This window comes from Mauremys mutica, chromosome 24 (assembly GCF_020497125.1).
Source record: "Mauremys mutica isolate MM-2020 ecotype Southern chromosome 24, ASM2049712v1, whole genome shotgun sequence".
Classification (NCBI taxonomy): Eukaryota; Metazoa; Chordata; order Testudines; family Geoemydidae; genus Mauremys; species Mauremys mutica.
Genome location: NC_059095.1, coordinates 11,268,932 through 11,283,718, shown reverse-complemented (window position 1 = coordinate 11,283,718; position 14,787 = coordinate 11,268,932). Strand labels below are relative to the sequence as shown.

At 61.5% G+C, this 14,787-nt stretch overlaps 1 protein-coding gene across 1 annotated transcript; it reads right to left on the bottom strand.

Moving 5' to 3' along the window:
- Positions 1-457: 457 nt before the first annotated feature.
- Positions 458-13,240, bottom strand: KLF16 (Kruppel like factor 16). The gene is made up of 2 exons (XM_044999017.1): positions 12,595-13,240; positions 458-2,590 (listed from the first exon to the last, which is right to left on the bottom strand). The coding sequence occupies exons 1-2, from the start codon at positions 13,004-13,006 to the stop codon at positions 2,304-2,306; spliced, it is 699 nt and encodes a 232-aa protein (XP_044854952.1). The 5' UTR covers positions 13,007-13,240; the 3' UTR covers positions 458-2,303.
- Between the last annotated feature and the right edge of the window lie 1,547 nt (positions 13,241-14,787).

The following is a 14,787-nucleotide window of genomic DNA, read 5'->3' as shown; positions in this document are numbered from 1 at the left end:
TGGAGGGGCCAGTTCCCTCCTTGGTCCAACGCAGGAGGGGAGAGCCGGGCCAGCCACGCCGATGGCTTTGTTACACAGGCAGCGGGACCCCGGGAACTGCCAACAAACTCGTTCCACCAAGGCCAATCGGCTTGGGCTCAAGCGCCGTAGGGAAAGCCGATGTTCAGCCTTCTGGCCAGCGGCACGGCGCTGCACACAAGAGGCCAGGCCTATCCCCAGCGCAAGCAGAACACCCGCGTCTATAAAATCAGCATCACCCACGCCAACGCGGGGATAGCGCCTTGTCCCCCTCTAGTGGTCAGACCCCAGAGTCCGCTACTGCGACAGAACTAACGGAGCTGGGCTCTTAGCTCAGGTGACAAACTCACTGCTTTTAGAGCCAGAGGTCCCAGGTTCAATCCCTGCAGCTGACTCAACCAGGGGCATTACTGCACCCCACCCCACCCCACCCCACCCCACCCTGCAGCCCTGACCTACCTCAGGGCTGGGTCTACACTGGGACCTTACACCAGCACAGCTACGTCTCTGATGGGCGTGAAAAATCCACTCCCCTGAGCGGTGTAGTTCAGCCGACCAAACCCCTGGTGCAGACAGCGCTAGGGTGATGGAAGAATTCGTTCGTCAACCCAGCTACCGTCTCTCGGGAAGGTGGATTGCCCATGCCAATGGGAGAACCCCGGCCTAGGTGGGGTCGACACCCAAGTGCTCCAGCAGTGCAGCTGCAGCAGGTTAAGTGTAGACACACCCTTAGTGACTTCAGTGCACCTAGTTGCAGCAGAATCAAATAGAGCGTCCCACTTGGCTGAGAAAGGCTGCTATGTAACCACTGCTGTACCAATAAACTAGTCCACCCTGATCCATGCACTCGACCTAGTGCAGTTCTGGGACAGGCCTGCTCGCGATGGACTGAAGGCACTTGGCCCTATATTTCCAGCAGTGACTAGTGATTTTTTGGGTGCACCACCTGACCCACCTCAAAGGGACCCCCCGTGTCTTTAAAGTGCTGAGCACTCTCTGGAAAAAAAAATTAAATTACAAGTTTTCAGGTAAATCCGCAGCACCCCCCAAATCACCAAGAACCGAAATGCAGGCCAAGCTTGCTATAAAACAGCTGCACACAGCCAGGTTCCAGCAGCAATATGCTGCGTAGACAAATACTCAATCCGCACCCGCTTCAGAGAGGCTGGCTGGGGCGCCTGTCACCCCCCTCTCTTTATACCCCTCCACCCCGATTCCACAGCTATAATAACCGATCTTGTCCATAAATAGATTCCTGCCTAAAAAGCCCAGCCCTGTCCCATGGCAGGGGCTGGACGGAGAGTCACTCGAAAGGTACATCCCCCCGACACTGCAGTCAGGCTGTCTCCACTGGCCAGATACTCACGGCTTGCAGAGACCTCAGAAGGTTGCAGCCGGAGGCGCGTCAGTCTGTATAAATAAATATTCAGAACTCCCCTCTGGGGGAGGGGGAGAGGAATACATATATATATATATATACACATATATGTTGGGCTTCCCTTGGAGGCAGAGGGGAGAATTTCAGGGCAGCAGGTCCTGGTGTCCAGAAGGAGAGGGGAGGGGAAGTGGGAGACGCAGGGGACTTCAGCCACCGGCCATCTCCTCCCTGAGCAGCCTTCTGTCCCAAGAGCGAAGCAGCCATGGCCTCTGGGGACGGGAGGCAGAACTGGCCTGGTTTAAGCTGCCTTCGTCAAGGGGTCCCCAGGGTGCAAGTTGGAACCATCCCTAGGGTGCCCCCTGCTGGGGAACTGTCACTGCACCAGCACCAGGAGGGTAAACCAGAGAGGCGGCAAGGGGCCTTGATTGGCCCTCAGCATCTCCAGGGCGAAACAGCCCCGCCCGAGTCGAGCCGGTAGAGTCTGGCATCGTGGTAGCTGGGGGTTCCCGGAGAGGCGCCACCTCCCATCACCATGCGGGAGTCTGCCCAGGAGAGGGGCAGCCAGGGCGAGGTCGTAGCCTTCCCCCCGCCCAGCTCCTTCCACAGCCGCCCAGGGGGAGCGGCACGGCCTGCGGGACTGGACGCCCGACCGCTGGGCCACGCAGGCCGGGGATGGGGGATGCTGGACGTCACCACGAAGCCAGGTGGGGAGAGGCTGCTGCTCGAAGACACCCAGGACACAAGGTGGAAGGGCCCCGTCGGGGTTGAGCGGACGGTTCGTTCGTCCCACAGATCCAAGGGCAGCCTTGACACCGGGCACTCTCGGCGGCTTCCCGGGCTGGCCTGGGCCAGGTGGCACCTTTTGGGGTCCGTGCCACTTGGTCCCCGCTCGGAGCAGTGCCGGCCCCTACAGGAACTTGGCCGGGCTGGGGGCAGGGCTGGCGACGGGGCTCCCCGCCAGGCTGCCGGGTGCTGAGTCGCTGGGGCAGCCCTGCCGCTTGACCATGGAGGGGTGGAAGGTGGGGTGGCGGCGGGCATGCTTGGTCAGGTGGTCGCTGCGCATGAAGCGTTTCTCGCAGAGCGGGCAGGCGAACTTCTTCTCCCCGGTGTGGGTGCGGTAGTGCCGGGCCAGTTCATCCGAGCGCGCAAACTTCTTGGAGCAGTCGGGCCAGGTGCATGGGAACGGCCTCTCACCTAGGGGGAGCGGGGAAAAGAGGGTGAGACACAGCCAGGAGCCGAGGGGGGGATGTCCCCATGCCCCCTTCCCCGACCCCTTCGGACTCCCCCAGACAGTCCCTGTGCCCCCCCACCTCTGACCCCTTTGGGCTCCCCCGTCCTCCTGCTCCAACAGCACAGGCTCTTAACACTTCAGCTCAAGGAGAATCTCCACCAGCCATTTACACTATAGGGCCTATGACACACAGCTGAACAGTTTCAATTCCACCCAGTGGAGGGCAGCGTTCCACAGAGCAGTCCAATAACAGTGTTGGACAAACAACCCAGGTGCATTGTGAGCTCCAAGTACTGGGCATTTTGCTCTAGCCGGGGGCAGCTGGCTTGGCAGGCCAGTGACAGGATCTCATGGAGCACTGTGTGAGCTCCGAGTCCCTGGCCTGACCTGGGGAAGGGCTCAGAGCTCGAGAAAGATGCAAAGAGAAAGGGAAAGTTCATCATTCATTTCAGCTCCTACCCCTCCATAACTATCTCCCGTGTCCCAGCTAGGTGGCAGCAGGCTAATTACAGACCGTGACACACAGCACGTTTCCCTGGGTTTGGGGATATTTCTGCCACGTGAGCCTTTTCCCCAGCAGAGTCAGAGCGCGGATCCCGGACAGCTGCGATCAGCGTCTCACGTCTTGCGTTACCAGGGGACCGGGACCGCATGCGCCTTGCTCTGCTCCCGGTGTCCCCGAACCGCCCTGCAGCAGAACTGGGGACTCCGGGAGGCACTGAACTGGAACAGCAGGGGGGCTGCGGGTCAGAGCCAGTTCAGTTCTCCTGCAACTAGGGTGACCAGACAGCAAGTATGAAAAATTGGGACAGGGGGTGGGGGGTAATAGGGGCTCATAGAAGAAAAAGCCCCAAATATCGGGACTGTCCCTATAAAATAGGGACATCTGGTCACCCTACCTGCAACAGACCCACCTCCCCGGCTCTGGGCTCTGCCACTGGAGCAGGGCTTGTGCGCTAGAGAGAAGCTAGGGGGCGCTGTGCTGGGACAGGCCCCTCCACGGGCAGCCCGGGCACGAGACGTGCACAGCAGACAGACTCAGCCGAGGGCTCCAAGCCCACCCAACCCCCAGGGGTTGTTTTCTGGTTCTAATCCGCCCCCATCTGCCTAATCCTGATGCAAAGCAGCTGACTGAGCAAGAATAAAAACAGACCCAGAGAGGACGAAGGCAAAATTAAAACCTCAGATTAAGATGCTGCCGGCTCCGGCCTCCCCAGAGACTAATTAGACGCTCGTCACAGGGCTTCCAATCTAGCCCCCAGTTCATCAATCTCTCGCCACCTGCAGGGACTGCTGCCTCTCTTCCTAGGGCTCCCCCGGCTGGTCAGGTGCAGACTATGCCGCGTGCCTGGACTCCGGAGCTGAAGGTCTTTCAAAGAGAGCCGACACCCCACTGAGATCGGGGAGCCAGGAGCCTCAGTACCAGAGACACAAGGGCCGGGTGTTCCTGGGGGCACAGTTGGGCTGACAAAGCCGAGAGCCACTTGCAATGAGACGCCAAGAGAACCCCAGGGCTTGATCTGCCCGGGCTCCGTTCCGGGTTACGGAAGGTTCTCGCAATCACAAGCGTGGCAGGATCATCACCGGATCAGTAGTGAGCGAAATTCCAACACAATCTGCCACTTGGATCTCTGGCCTTTCTTCCGGCTTAACCCACCCAGCCCCTCACGCCCAACAGACTGGTCCCAAGGCCCAGGAGGGGAGTATCACGGCCTGGACCCATGGCTGTTTCAGGTCTGACCCTGCCTGACTCCTCCATGCCACGTATCAGCGGGTTACCACTGTGCAGTTGAACAGTTATTGAAACACCTGCATCTACAGTTGCAGAGGCAGAAACTAGGGCCAAGTTAAACTTCCTTAAACTTTTTTTTTCCACAACGTATGACACAGGTGGACTGCAGAGGAATTGCCAGATTGGATCAGATCAGGGACCCTTCAAGACCAGTCTCCCGTCTCCAACAGTGGCTAGCACCAGCTGCTTCAGCAGGAGGAGCAAGAAACTCAGCAGTGATGGGGTCATCTGCACCCAGCAAAGCTGGCTCCTGACCCCTATGGCTAGGGGACAATTCATGCCCTGAGTTGGGTTTATCTTTAAACCATACTGTTCAACTCTGGGTGATCTTTTTTTTTAATTCTGCAAAACTCTTGACCCCGGTGATCCCTTGTGGCAAGGAGTTCCACAGGCCGGCAAGAAGATACTTCACCCATCTATTGCTGGTCGAACGATGGGGTGTCAAGGTTTTAACGTCAACATAAATTTGGGGCGACCAGCCTCCCCCACTCACAGCTTCGCCCCGGAATGCGACAAGACCACCCCACGCTTACGACTATGAAACATTTAAACCATATCACCCTGCTCTGTGAATCCCGCGCACGAGAGGCTTTCCCCTGACTGCACAATCACCAGTTGGCACAATCTTACGCAGCCGTTTTCGACAGGAAAAAGCAGCCCCCGTCACTGGTTACAAATAGCTTCTGACTACGTAAGCCCAGGGCGAAGGAGCGAGGCGAGTAAAGGAGTCAGAAACAGCTCCAATTTCAAGAGCTTTTTCCCAGCGCCAGCGTGAGTCACAGCCCAAGCTTGGCAGAGGAGCGTGGGATGTTCAGGGGACCCTTTCAAGGTAAAATGAAATCAAAGTCTTTGCTTATTCCTGTCGCCCCTGACCCTGCAAACTGCTCGTGGCAGGCTTAACTGGGCTCCCTTTGACTTCAGGAGGGCTCCTCACAGCGTCACACTAAGCACACAGGTCTAACAGATGTTTTGCCATCACTGGCCTGAATTTAACAGATGTGTGGTTTATCCTTACAATAGAACCTGGTGGCACCAATCAGGGGCCAGGAGCTAGGGTGACCCTACCTCCCGTTTTGGCTGGGCCAGTCATAGATTATCAGGGTTGGAAGAGACCTCAGGAGGTATCTAGCCCAACCCCCTGCTCAAAGCAGGGCCAATCCCCAACTAAATCAGAAAAAAAAAACAACCACTTATGGCACATTCCCAAGCACCAGGCGTTTCTCTAGCGGTTACCAGCCCACAGGGAAACATCAGTCCCCCTTTTTAAGCCCCATCCCAGGCGTCCCGACTTTTTTGGCAAAACTGGGCCTTCGTCCTGTTTGCTCTGACCAACTGATCATCAGCTGGCAAGAGCAAACAGGTCCACGCGGGTAGGGGGCAGACTCGGGCCAGCCTTGCACAGTGTCCTGTTTTCACTTTGGGAAATACAGTCACCCTAGCCAGGCCCCACGGCAGTAGGCACAGAAAGCGAAGGTCCCTGGCCCCGCCTGTGATGGATTATGTGGCTTGTTCTTGCTGCCCGGAGTTTGGTACCAGGACCACCACCGCAGAGGATTAATAACGAATGCCTCGAGAGTCTGGTTTGCTTGTCTGTATTCCCATCCCCGCACGAGCCGCTGACCGCTTTCACGTTGCGCTTCTCCAGGGCCAGCTCCTTCGCCCTCTTCATTAAAATACTTCTGCTCAGCTCAGATTCTGCACAAACAAGAGGGACTCGGGGCAGCAGCTAGATGGGCGAGGGGCTGTAAGAATTCCTGGCTCTACCACCAACTGCCGGCGTGACCCAGGGCAAGTCACGGCCCTCCCGTGCCTCAGTTTCCCCATCTGTGAAACAGGGATATCACTGCTTCCCCTGTGTTTTGAAAAGCTTTGCTCCCTGACGGCTGGGACGTGCTTTGAAAACCCCGGCAACGCGGCGGGAAAGGCGTTCGGCTGCTCTGCGCCCACTAAGACGGCAACACGCAGTGCGAATCGGTGGGGATGCCTACTCTTACACCGGCAACGGGAGGGGTTCTCCTGTCGCTGTGGTTAATCCCCCGCCCCGAGAGGCAGTAGCAGGGTCAGCAGAATTCTTCCGTCGCCCCAACGCTGCCCACGCCTGTCTCCCGGGGGGTGGATTTGTCACACCCGGAGAGACGTAGCTAAGCCGACGTAAGTTTTCAGTGCAGACCAGCCCTAAGAAACTGGTCAGCGTCCCTTTGAGTTCAGATCCCGCCCTGGACCCTGCCTCTCCCTTTGTTACACAACCTGAGCCCTGCCGCTCCTCCCCAGCGCACGAAGAGAAATGCCCGCTGCCAATCCATGCCCACTCGCGCCTCCCGTCAGACCCAGCTGGCGCCCGAGCGCAACGCGGCAGCTGCTTCGGTCGTCCTGCCTCCAACTGGGGCGAGCCAGACGCTCAGGGCAGGAGGCAAGGGCGGGGGATGGGAGAGCACACTTCAGGCCCCAGGATGTGCAGCCCAGCCCCCCGCCCTGGAGAACAGCTTGTGTCACGCAAGAGGCCGGAGAGCCGCGCGGTGGTGGAGCCGGCCCATCGCTCCGCATAAGCGTCAAAAGCTCCTCAGGTCAGGCGTAACCTCCTGCCCCTTCCCTGCCTCCCACGCTGGGCCTGCTGTCTGCACCAGGGGGAAGCCGGGGGACAGCATCGCCAGGCAAGCGGTGGGGGAAATCCGCTACGGCTGGGTTTGCCGGCGGGCGGTGGCTCAAAGGGGACACTGGCCAGGATAGCCACCAACGGAGAGCAGGGTGGGCTGCTCTCTCTGCAGGGATGCTCCCCGGCAGTGCCGGGCCCGGACGGTTTTTGGAACCAGATTCCCGTGCAAGGAGCTAAATCCGGGAAGCTCTGCTCTGATCCACGTTCATTTCACCACCCCTCCCCGCATAAAGCCCACGGTCCCTCCCGGCGCATCCAGCCCGTACAGAGCATTCCCACAGCACTGTCTCTGCAAGGCACTGAACGGACGCTGAATTGCACCAAGGTGGGCAAATGCCACTGCCGCTTAGCCAGGGGCGGGACAGCGGCCCCAAGGTCACCCGCTCAAGGTCACAGCAGAGCCGCTAACGGGACCAAGGCATCTTGGGTTGCGGCTCGCTGCCCCGAGCGCACTCCCGGCCTGCCTCTGCTGCCACGTGAGCAAAGCTGCCCGCGGTTTGCCAAGCTAAACACTTGGGTCTCCCGTTGGCTACGGCCAGGGAGTCATTCAGTGCCAGGGGGCCCAGGTGAGGGGCGGAGAGGAGGCGCTAAACTTTGAACTTCAGAGGGCGTGAGACCAAGCCCACCCGGCTAATTCAATGCAACCCTCCCCCCCACACCCAAGAGTAACTGCATGGCCCCCTCCCCCGCAGCTCTCAGGGGCTGCTGAAAGGCTGACGCAAGCAGCATGGGGACTGCCCCATGACTCATCCTGCCAGCCCAGCTCAGCAGGGGTTGGGTGCAGGCGCTGGGAAACCCTTTTGTCTTGGAGCAAAAACAAACATTAAAGCCAGGAACAAAAAACCTCCCACAAGGCGCCAAAGGGCCGAGCCCCAGGCCAGACATTGCAGCTCAGGCTGATCCTCTCTAGAAGGGGTGGAAAGAGGAGGCCCAAAGGGCAAGAATTCAATGCAGGGACTAGAGCGAGAGCAGGGCCCTGGCTCCGGGTCGGGGCAGAGGTCCCAGCCCAGTGGCAGCGCCAGTTTTGGGTTCACAGAGGCAGGGTTAGTTCCTGGCAGGGGAGTTGTGGGTGGGGAGGGTGGGGGGCAGTGCCAGCAGCTGCTTTGGGAACTCCATGGGTTAACGCCACATGCAGGCAACTCTCTCTCCCGCAAGCCGCGCTCCAGAAGAGACAGGCACACGGGCTCCTGCAGCCGGGGAATCTCACGCACCATCTGTGCTGCCAGCGCCAAGCGAGCTCAGTCGCAGCAGCGGGGTGAGACGAGGACAGCAGCTCCGTCGGCACGGGATCTTCCGGCTCTGCGGCACAGCCAGCCCTCCCAGTGCATGGAGGCTGCCCCCTCCCCCACACCCCGGGCTTTCACTCAGCGGTTCAAACCCTGCTCCAGATCCAGGGCGTCCGGGGAGGCCGGGACTGTGCCCGCAGGATGGTCAAAAGGCAGAGGAGAGGGAGGGGGGGCAGGTTCTGTCGGAGCCTAACCCAGGCATCTCAGGGCAGCTCCAGCCCCTGCAGTTCAGCCCAGTGCAGAGATAATCTCGCCACGCCAGTGGTTTCCTAACAGCAGGGATTTAAAGGGGACGTCGTCGAGCAGTTTAGACCCCAGATTCCACATCCCTCGGACGCTGCGATCAGGCACCCTCCGTACTCGGTACCAATCGTGCCACCTCCAGAGAAGCACACACCAATTGCCACACTCTTCCTACATCCCCCCCCCCCCCCCCGGCCATGGAAGTACCAGCTGCCCGCCTGCTGCAGGCGGGGCGTGCAAAGGAGCCACAGGAGTCAGGTGTCCACATCGCACTGAAGGTCCGGGGGAGTTGAGCGTAACTCCCTCAGGTGCTTTGAGAATCGCAGGCAGCTCCCGCCCAGCTTCATTTACCTGCAGGACCTAGTCAACAAGGCAGGAGGCTGGGAGCGAGAACGCCTCCATTCGATCCCTGGCTCTGCCACCGACTCACAGCACGATCGTCAGTGAGTCACCCAACCACGCTGAGCTTCTGGGGAGGGGCGTGCAGCTGTGGGCGCCCCGAGAGGCAAACGAGGCGTCCACAACAGGGGGCAGGGTGGCCTGGGACTCTGGAGAGCTGGAGTCACCGTGGTGTCCAGGGACCAAACGCAAGGACTTCCAGCTGGATGGTCTCTGTCCCCCTCCACACTGGGGACAGTTGTTCTGTAGGTTCTCGCCAGCACAGAAGGCCGGTGTCTGGGCATCTCCCACTCGCTAGGGTGCTACCGGAGGAGAGGCCTTAGCAAAGGGCAGGCTCTGACATTGATCCACGTAGAGGCCTCAGCCTTCCCTCCTCCGCTCCGGAGCTCCCTCCTGCCACACGGGCCTATCCCTGGCAGTTCACCCTCTGGGTCCAGCCCTCTGCAAAGGCCGAACTAACTCCCCCAGCAGCCTCGCTCCAGCCCCCCACCGCCCACAGGGGACCTGGCTTCTCCCCACCTCCCTCCCACCACCGGCTCAGGTTACAAGAACCCTCGAAACCAGCCACTCTCTAGCTGTTCCTTTGTAGAGGACGGGGAAGGGAGGCTCCGCTGATGTCCTGAGCTCCCACCCCCCGCCAAGTGCCCCAGCTCCTAGTGCCTCTATTTCAAACCCCGCCGCCTCGCCAAGTTCAAACCGTCCCGAGTCCAGCCATCATGCCACAATGGGGCCTTTCATCCCCCAACGACGCGACAGCAGGCCCCGCACACAATGCCACGGGCCCGAGCCCGGCTGCCTCTCCGCGGGCACGCCAGAGCCAACCTGCCGGGTGAGCAAAGCCCCCCCGGGATGCCGGCTTGGGGTAAGCGAGACACACACAGTCTGCCCCGACACAGGAACCCGTGAGGCGTAGCCGGCTGACAGGGGCGGGGGGCGTCCCTCCCGGCAGGAAACTCGAGTCCACCTCAGCGAGATCTTGCCCAGGACTAGCCATGAGGTGACTTCCCAGGTGCTAGCCGCCCTCTGGCTCCACCTTTCCGGTTATTGGCGCCAGGCCACCTTGCAGATCTCCAGTTCAGGGCCAGATTCCCAATACGAGCTGAGGCTCAAATTTTCAAATGCTCCGAATCCACAATCGAGGCCTGACTTGCAAAGGATTTCAGCCCCCAACACGTGGGGGAAAACCAGGACCCCACTGTGCCAGGCGCTGCACAAACACAGAAGGGGTCTGACCTCTGAAGTCATGCATGTTCTCGTTGCAGCTGGGCAAAAGGTACCCTTCCCCCACACTCCATACACCAGCTGCTGGGAGGGAGCTGGCACAGGGTGTTGTGTGCATGGCACTTCTGCTTCTCAAATTCTACCTCAGCTTCCACCCCCACCCCCACCCTCAGGAATAACTCCAGTCCCTGTCTCTGCTATGGCGGCTCCTCACAGCTTTCCCCCAAGGGCCTCGGCAGCTATCCTGACAGTTCCACAGAACTCAGCAGCACCCTGCCAGTGTCACGCCGCGAGCTGCTACTTAGTAAAGCTATGAGCTGCACCCGAAGCACTGGACCCAACTGCCTGCAGGCTGAGGAAGATAACGTTGCCTCGGGTCACGCTGGCTTTCCCATTTGGAGGGTCCTCCGCATTGCCACAATGCACAGAAACTCTGGCCTTGTCTATCACAAAAGCTGTACCACTTTAACCACGTCAGCATGGTTAAAGGGGGACAGCATCCTTAGTGTGGATGGAGTTATACGGGGCCTGTTCTACACCTAAAATCTAGCTCAATATAGCTCCGTCTCTCGAGGTGTGCATAAAATCCACAGCCTTGAGCGACACAGCCCTATCTCCCAGTGTGGGCACAGCTAGGCTGAAGGAAGAAAGCTGCTGTCACTCGGAGAGGTGGGGTCCCTACACTGACAGAACCACCCCTTCTGTAGGCTGCGTCTATACTACGGGGTTATCCTGGCATGGCTACGCAGGCAGTTATAGCAGCAAAAAACGTGCAGTTTTACCAGCCCAGCTTATTTCACATGAGGGAGCTCACAGCAGATCTAAGATGCATCCACACTAAGCGCACATCGCGGGGGTGCTCTGTGGGTACACACCAGTACCTGGCCTCAGTCTCCCCAAGAATCTGCAGGTAAGGCCAACTGAACCAACCCTTAAGAACAGTATCCCAGACACTCCCTCAGCCCCTGCCCTGTTCACCCTGTGGCTAAAACCAAGACTTACTAAGGGCCTCTTATCTTTCCTCCCCCATACTGCCAGCCTGCCCAATTAGAAACAACAAGAGAGGTGGGGGCGGGGGGGAATTAATGACACTCCCGCCCTGATCTCCTCTGCTCTGTTCAGTGCAGATGCTCCACCCTCCTTGCCTGGCACCAGAGCAGGGTGCAGCAGCAGCCTCCCCAGTGCATCAGGGCGAGACAGAGAAGCAAGAAACCAGGCAGCTTCTGCCCTGCCCTGGGATTTTCCCCCCTCCCCCTTCACGTTCATTTCTGCCTCCTGCCTCTCACCAGCCCCACCCACCAGTTTACTCAGAGAGGCACCAGGCGGCCTTGTGCCTAGTGGAGAGGTGCCATGTGGCTTCCTGCGGCCCTCCCCGTGCCCTTCCCCAGAGCCAGCTGCACCCCGCAGACTCAGTGTGCAGGAAGCGCCAGCCCCAGGATTCGGGGGCAGGGCAGGCCCCCTGCCCCCCCCCCATACAAGCCACACAGGCCACTTTCAAAAGCCACCTCCAGAGGTCCCCAGGGATGGGGCGCTACTCCGGGAAACCAGGGGCAAGGAAGAGATCCGGGGGGGGGTCCAGGACTGACGTGAGCACACTTCAGGTCCAGCCCCCACCCCCCCACGCACACGAAAAGAAAGCCGCCGTGCGGCATGGCAGAGAAGGAAGGGAAGCGTGTCACAGGCATGGCCACGCCCCCCAGGCAGCCCAAGCCCCGCCCATCCCACAGAAGGGTGGGGGGAGGGGTAACAGACTGGGCTCCTGACCCTTCGGGGCTGGCAACGGAGGGACTGGAGGCCAATGGACATGAAGTCGCGTTGTTCCACGCGGCGGGGGCGGGGGGAGTTGGACACAACTTCAGATCGCTTAACAACCCCCCCCCGCGCAAAAAGTGACATCACGCTGTCCCCCCCCGCCCACCCGCCACAGGGAGGCCTCCGGGGTAGGTCATGGGGGCGGGGGGAGGGGTCACAGCCCCCGGCGCGAAGGAGGAAGGGAGATCGGTGCAGGATAAAGCCACCCTCTGAAAAAGCGACGGGGGGGGGGGTCCTACCTATGGGCATAAGGGCGTGGGGGAGGGGGCGGGGGATACTGGGAAGATGCGGAAGGATTGGAGAGCTGGGGGGGTGGCGGGACCGCAGGAGGGAAAGGGGGGGCAGGGAGAGCAAGGGGAGGCGGGTAAAGGCGGGGGCCCCTCGTGGGTGGGGAAGGAGGGAGAACACGCGCGCAGGGGCGGGGGGAGGAGGAAAGTGGGGCCGGGGGAGGAGCGTGAGGGCGGGGGCGGCGGAGGCAGGTGGGCGGGGTCCCCGCGCAAGTCGGGGGCAGGTGGGGTCCCCGCGCCGGGAGAAGGGGCAGAGTGGGGGAGGCGGCCTCACCCGTGTGCGTCCTCAGATGCGCCTTCAGGTGGGACGATTTGCCATAAACTTTGCAGCAGCCCTGGAAGGGGCAGCGGTGCCGCTTGCCCGGGGAGGACAGGCTGGGGCTGTGGCCGGGCAGCGGGCCGCGCTGGGGTCCGCCGCCCCCGTCGGACAGGGTGGTGTAGCCGCTCTCCAGGTCCCCCCCTCCGGCCGACGAGGACGAGTTGCTGCTCTCCGAGTGCGCCGAACCGGGGCGCGCCCTGCAGCCGGCCGCCGCCGGGGCTGCGCCCCGGAGGGTGTCCCGCACCTCCCGGTCCTCGCTGCTAGCGGGATCGGGGCTGGGGACGCTGGAGGCGGCGGCGGGGTGGATCAGAGCCCCGCTGGAGATGGACACCAGGCACTCGGCAGCGAGGTAATCCAGGCAGGACATGGCTCTCCAAGGGGGGCCCCGGCGGGACTGAACGGGGGGGCCGGAGCTGCTCCACTCGCCTCGCCCGGCTCCTGGGCGAGATCCGCAGCCTTTGTGTCTCCAGGCAGCCGAGAAAGCGGCGGCTGCTAAGGCTCGGGTGGCCCCTGCTCCGCCTCCGAGCGCACCGAGTGGCTGCGCCGCGCCCTGGCGCACGGAGAGAGACGGGGACACCCGTCCCCGCCCTGCCGGGAGCGCACGCACCGCCCCGCCCGCCCTAGGGCGTGGGCTGCAAGGGGGGGGCGGGCGGACCGCGCCCCCAGCCCAGGGCTCCCCCCACTCTCCGCCGGGCTCCGCCTCTTGGCACAGCGGCCCACACGCCGGCGGGAGGAGCGCGTGGGGGGGGGGGGGTGTGCAATGGCCCCCGGGGAGGAGAGGGGGCGGTGGCTGCTGCTGGCCCGCCCCCAGCTCCGCGCGTCTCAGCACAGGGCGGGCGGCAGCCCCCTCCCCCGGGCACAAGCGGCTTGGTGCGAGCCCCTTCCCACCCGTGCCATGCTGCCTCTGCCCTGCCTCCCAGCCCTCCCCTCCTCTAAAGCCAGCACCGCCTCTGCTCCCATCGCACCAGCCAAGCTCTTGCCCCCCACGCTTTCACTCTCCTCTCCGCTGATCACCATGATGTGGAGTGTGGCCCCCGTGCTCCCACCCTGCAGCCCCTGGACTAGGCCCACAGGCAGGGGCGGCTCTAGGATTTCCGCCGCCCCAAGCAGGGCAGCACGCCGCAGGGGGCGCTCTGGCGGTCGCCGGTCCCGCGGCTCCAGTGGACCTCCTGCAGACGTGCCTGCGGAGGGTCCGCCGGTCCCACGGCTGCGGATGCTCCACCGAAGCCGTGGGACCAGCGGACCCTCCGCAGGCACGTCTGTGGGAGGTCCACCGGAGCCACCTGCCGCCCTCCTGCGGGACGCCGCCCCAAGCATGCGCTTGGCGCACTGGGGTCTGGAGCCGGCCCTGCCCACAGGGCACATTCCCTTCCCCGTTCCCCTTGCCAAACCAGAGCGAAGGGGCCCACGACCTCTCCTGCAACTCGTGTTGCAAATTCCCAATCCCCCAGTGTTCTCCAGGATACCCTGCACGCAGGGGGAGATCCCAGCATCCCCTCCACCCCCCATCAGCCCTTGATCTAGTTAGTATGTGCCAGGCCAACTCACCAAGCACCCAGTTCAGCACCTGCTAAGGCCCTGTGTTTGCAGCACCCTCACTGGGCATGACAAACGGCCATAGGCAGAGTAGGGAAACAGCCCCTAGGCCCAACTCACCGTTCCTGCCAAACCAGGATTGTTCTAGCGTAATAAGTCTATCCAGAAGTGGCTCCAGAAGAAACTGAGGCAGGGCTAGAACTGGAGAGAGCAATGATACTGTCCACAGCCCCCCACACCCCCTGACCCCAGGCCGCCACTAAGATCAGGTGGGGAAAACTGCAACACACCTGGGATCATGCGTGTTCTGCTGGGATGCCGCTAAGTGATGCTCAGCTATGCCCATGGGCAGGGGGCTGAATCAAGGCAGGGGCGTGTGCCCAGGGCCCTGCCTGCCAGTCACCCAAATGGTGTCGGACTGTAGAGCCTTGTCAACACACAGAACTGTACTGGTGTGTACAGTTCTGGTGTAAAGCCATATGCAGTTATACTGGTGCAGCCAGCGGCGGCTCCAGGCACCAGCGCTCCAAGCCACGGGGGGCGCCCTGCCGGTCCCTGCGAGGGCAGCAGTCAGGCAGCCTTCAGCGACGTTACTGTGGGAGGTCCGCCAGT

Excerpts from the sequence above, each read along its gene's own strand:
- KLF16 (XM_044999017.1), bottom strand. The coding sequence starts at position 13,006 with ATGTCCTGCCTGGATTACCTCGCTGCCGAGTGCCTGGTGTCCATCTCC. Across the intron at positions 2,591-12,594 it reads GCATCTGAGGACGCACACGG|GTGAGAGGCCGTTCCCATGC; the intron begins GTGAGGCCGCCT and ends CGCTCCCCCTAG.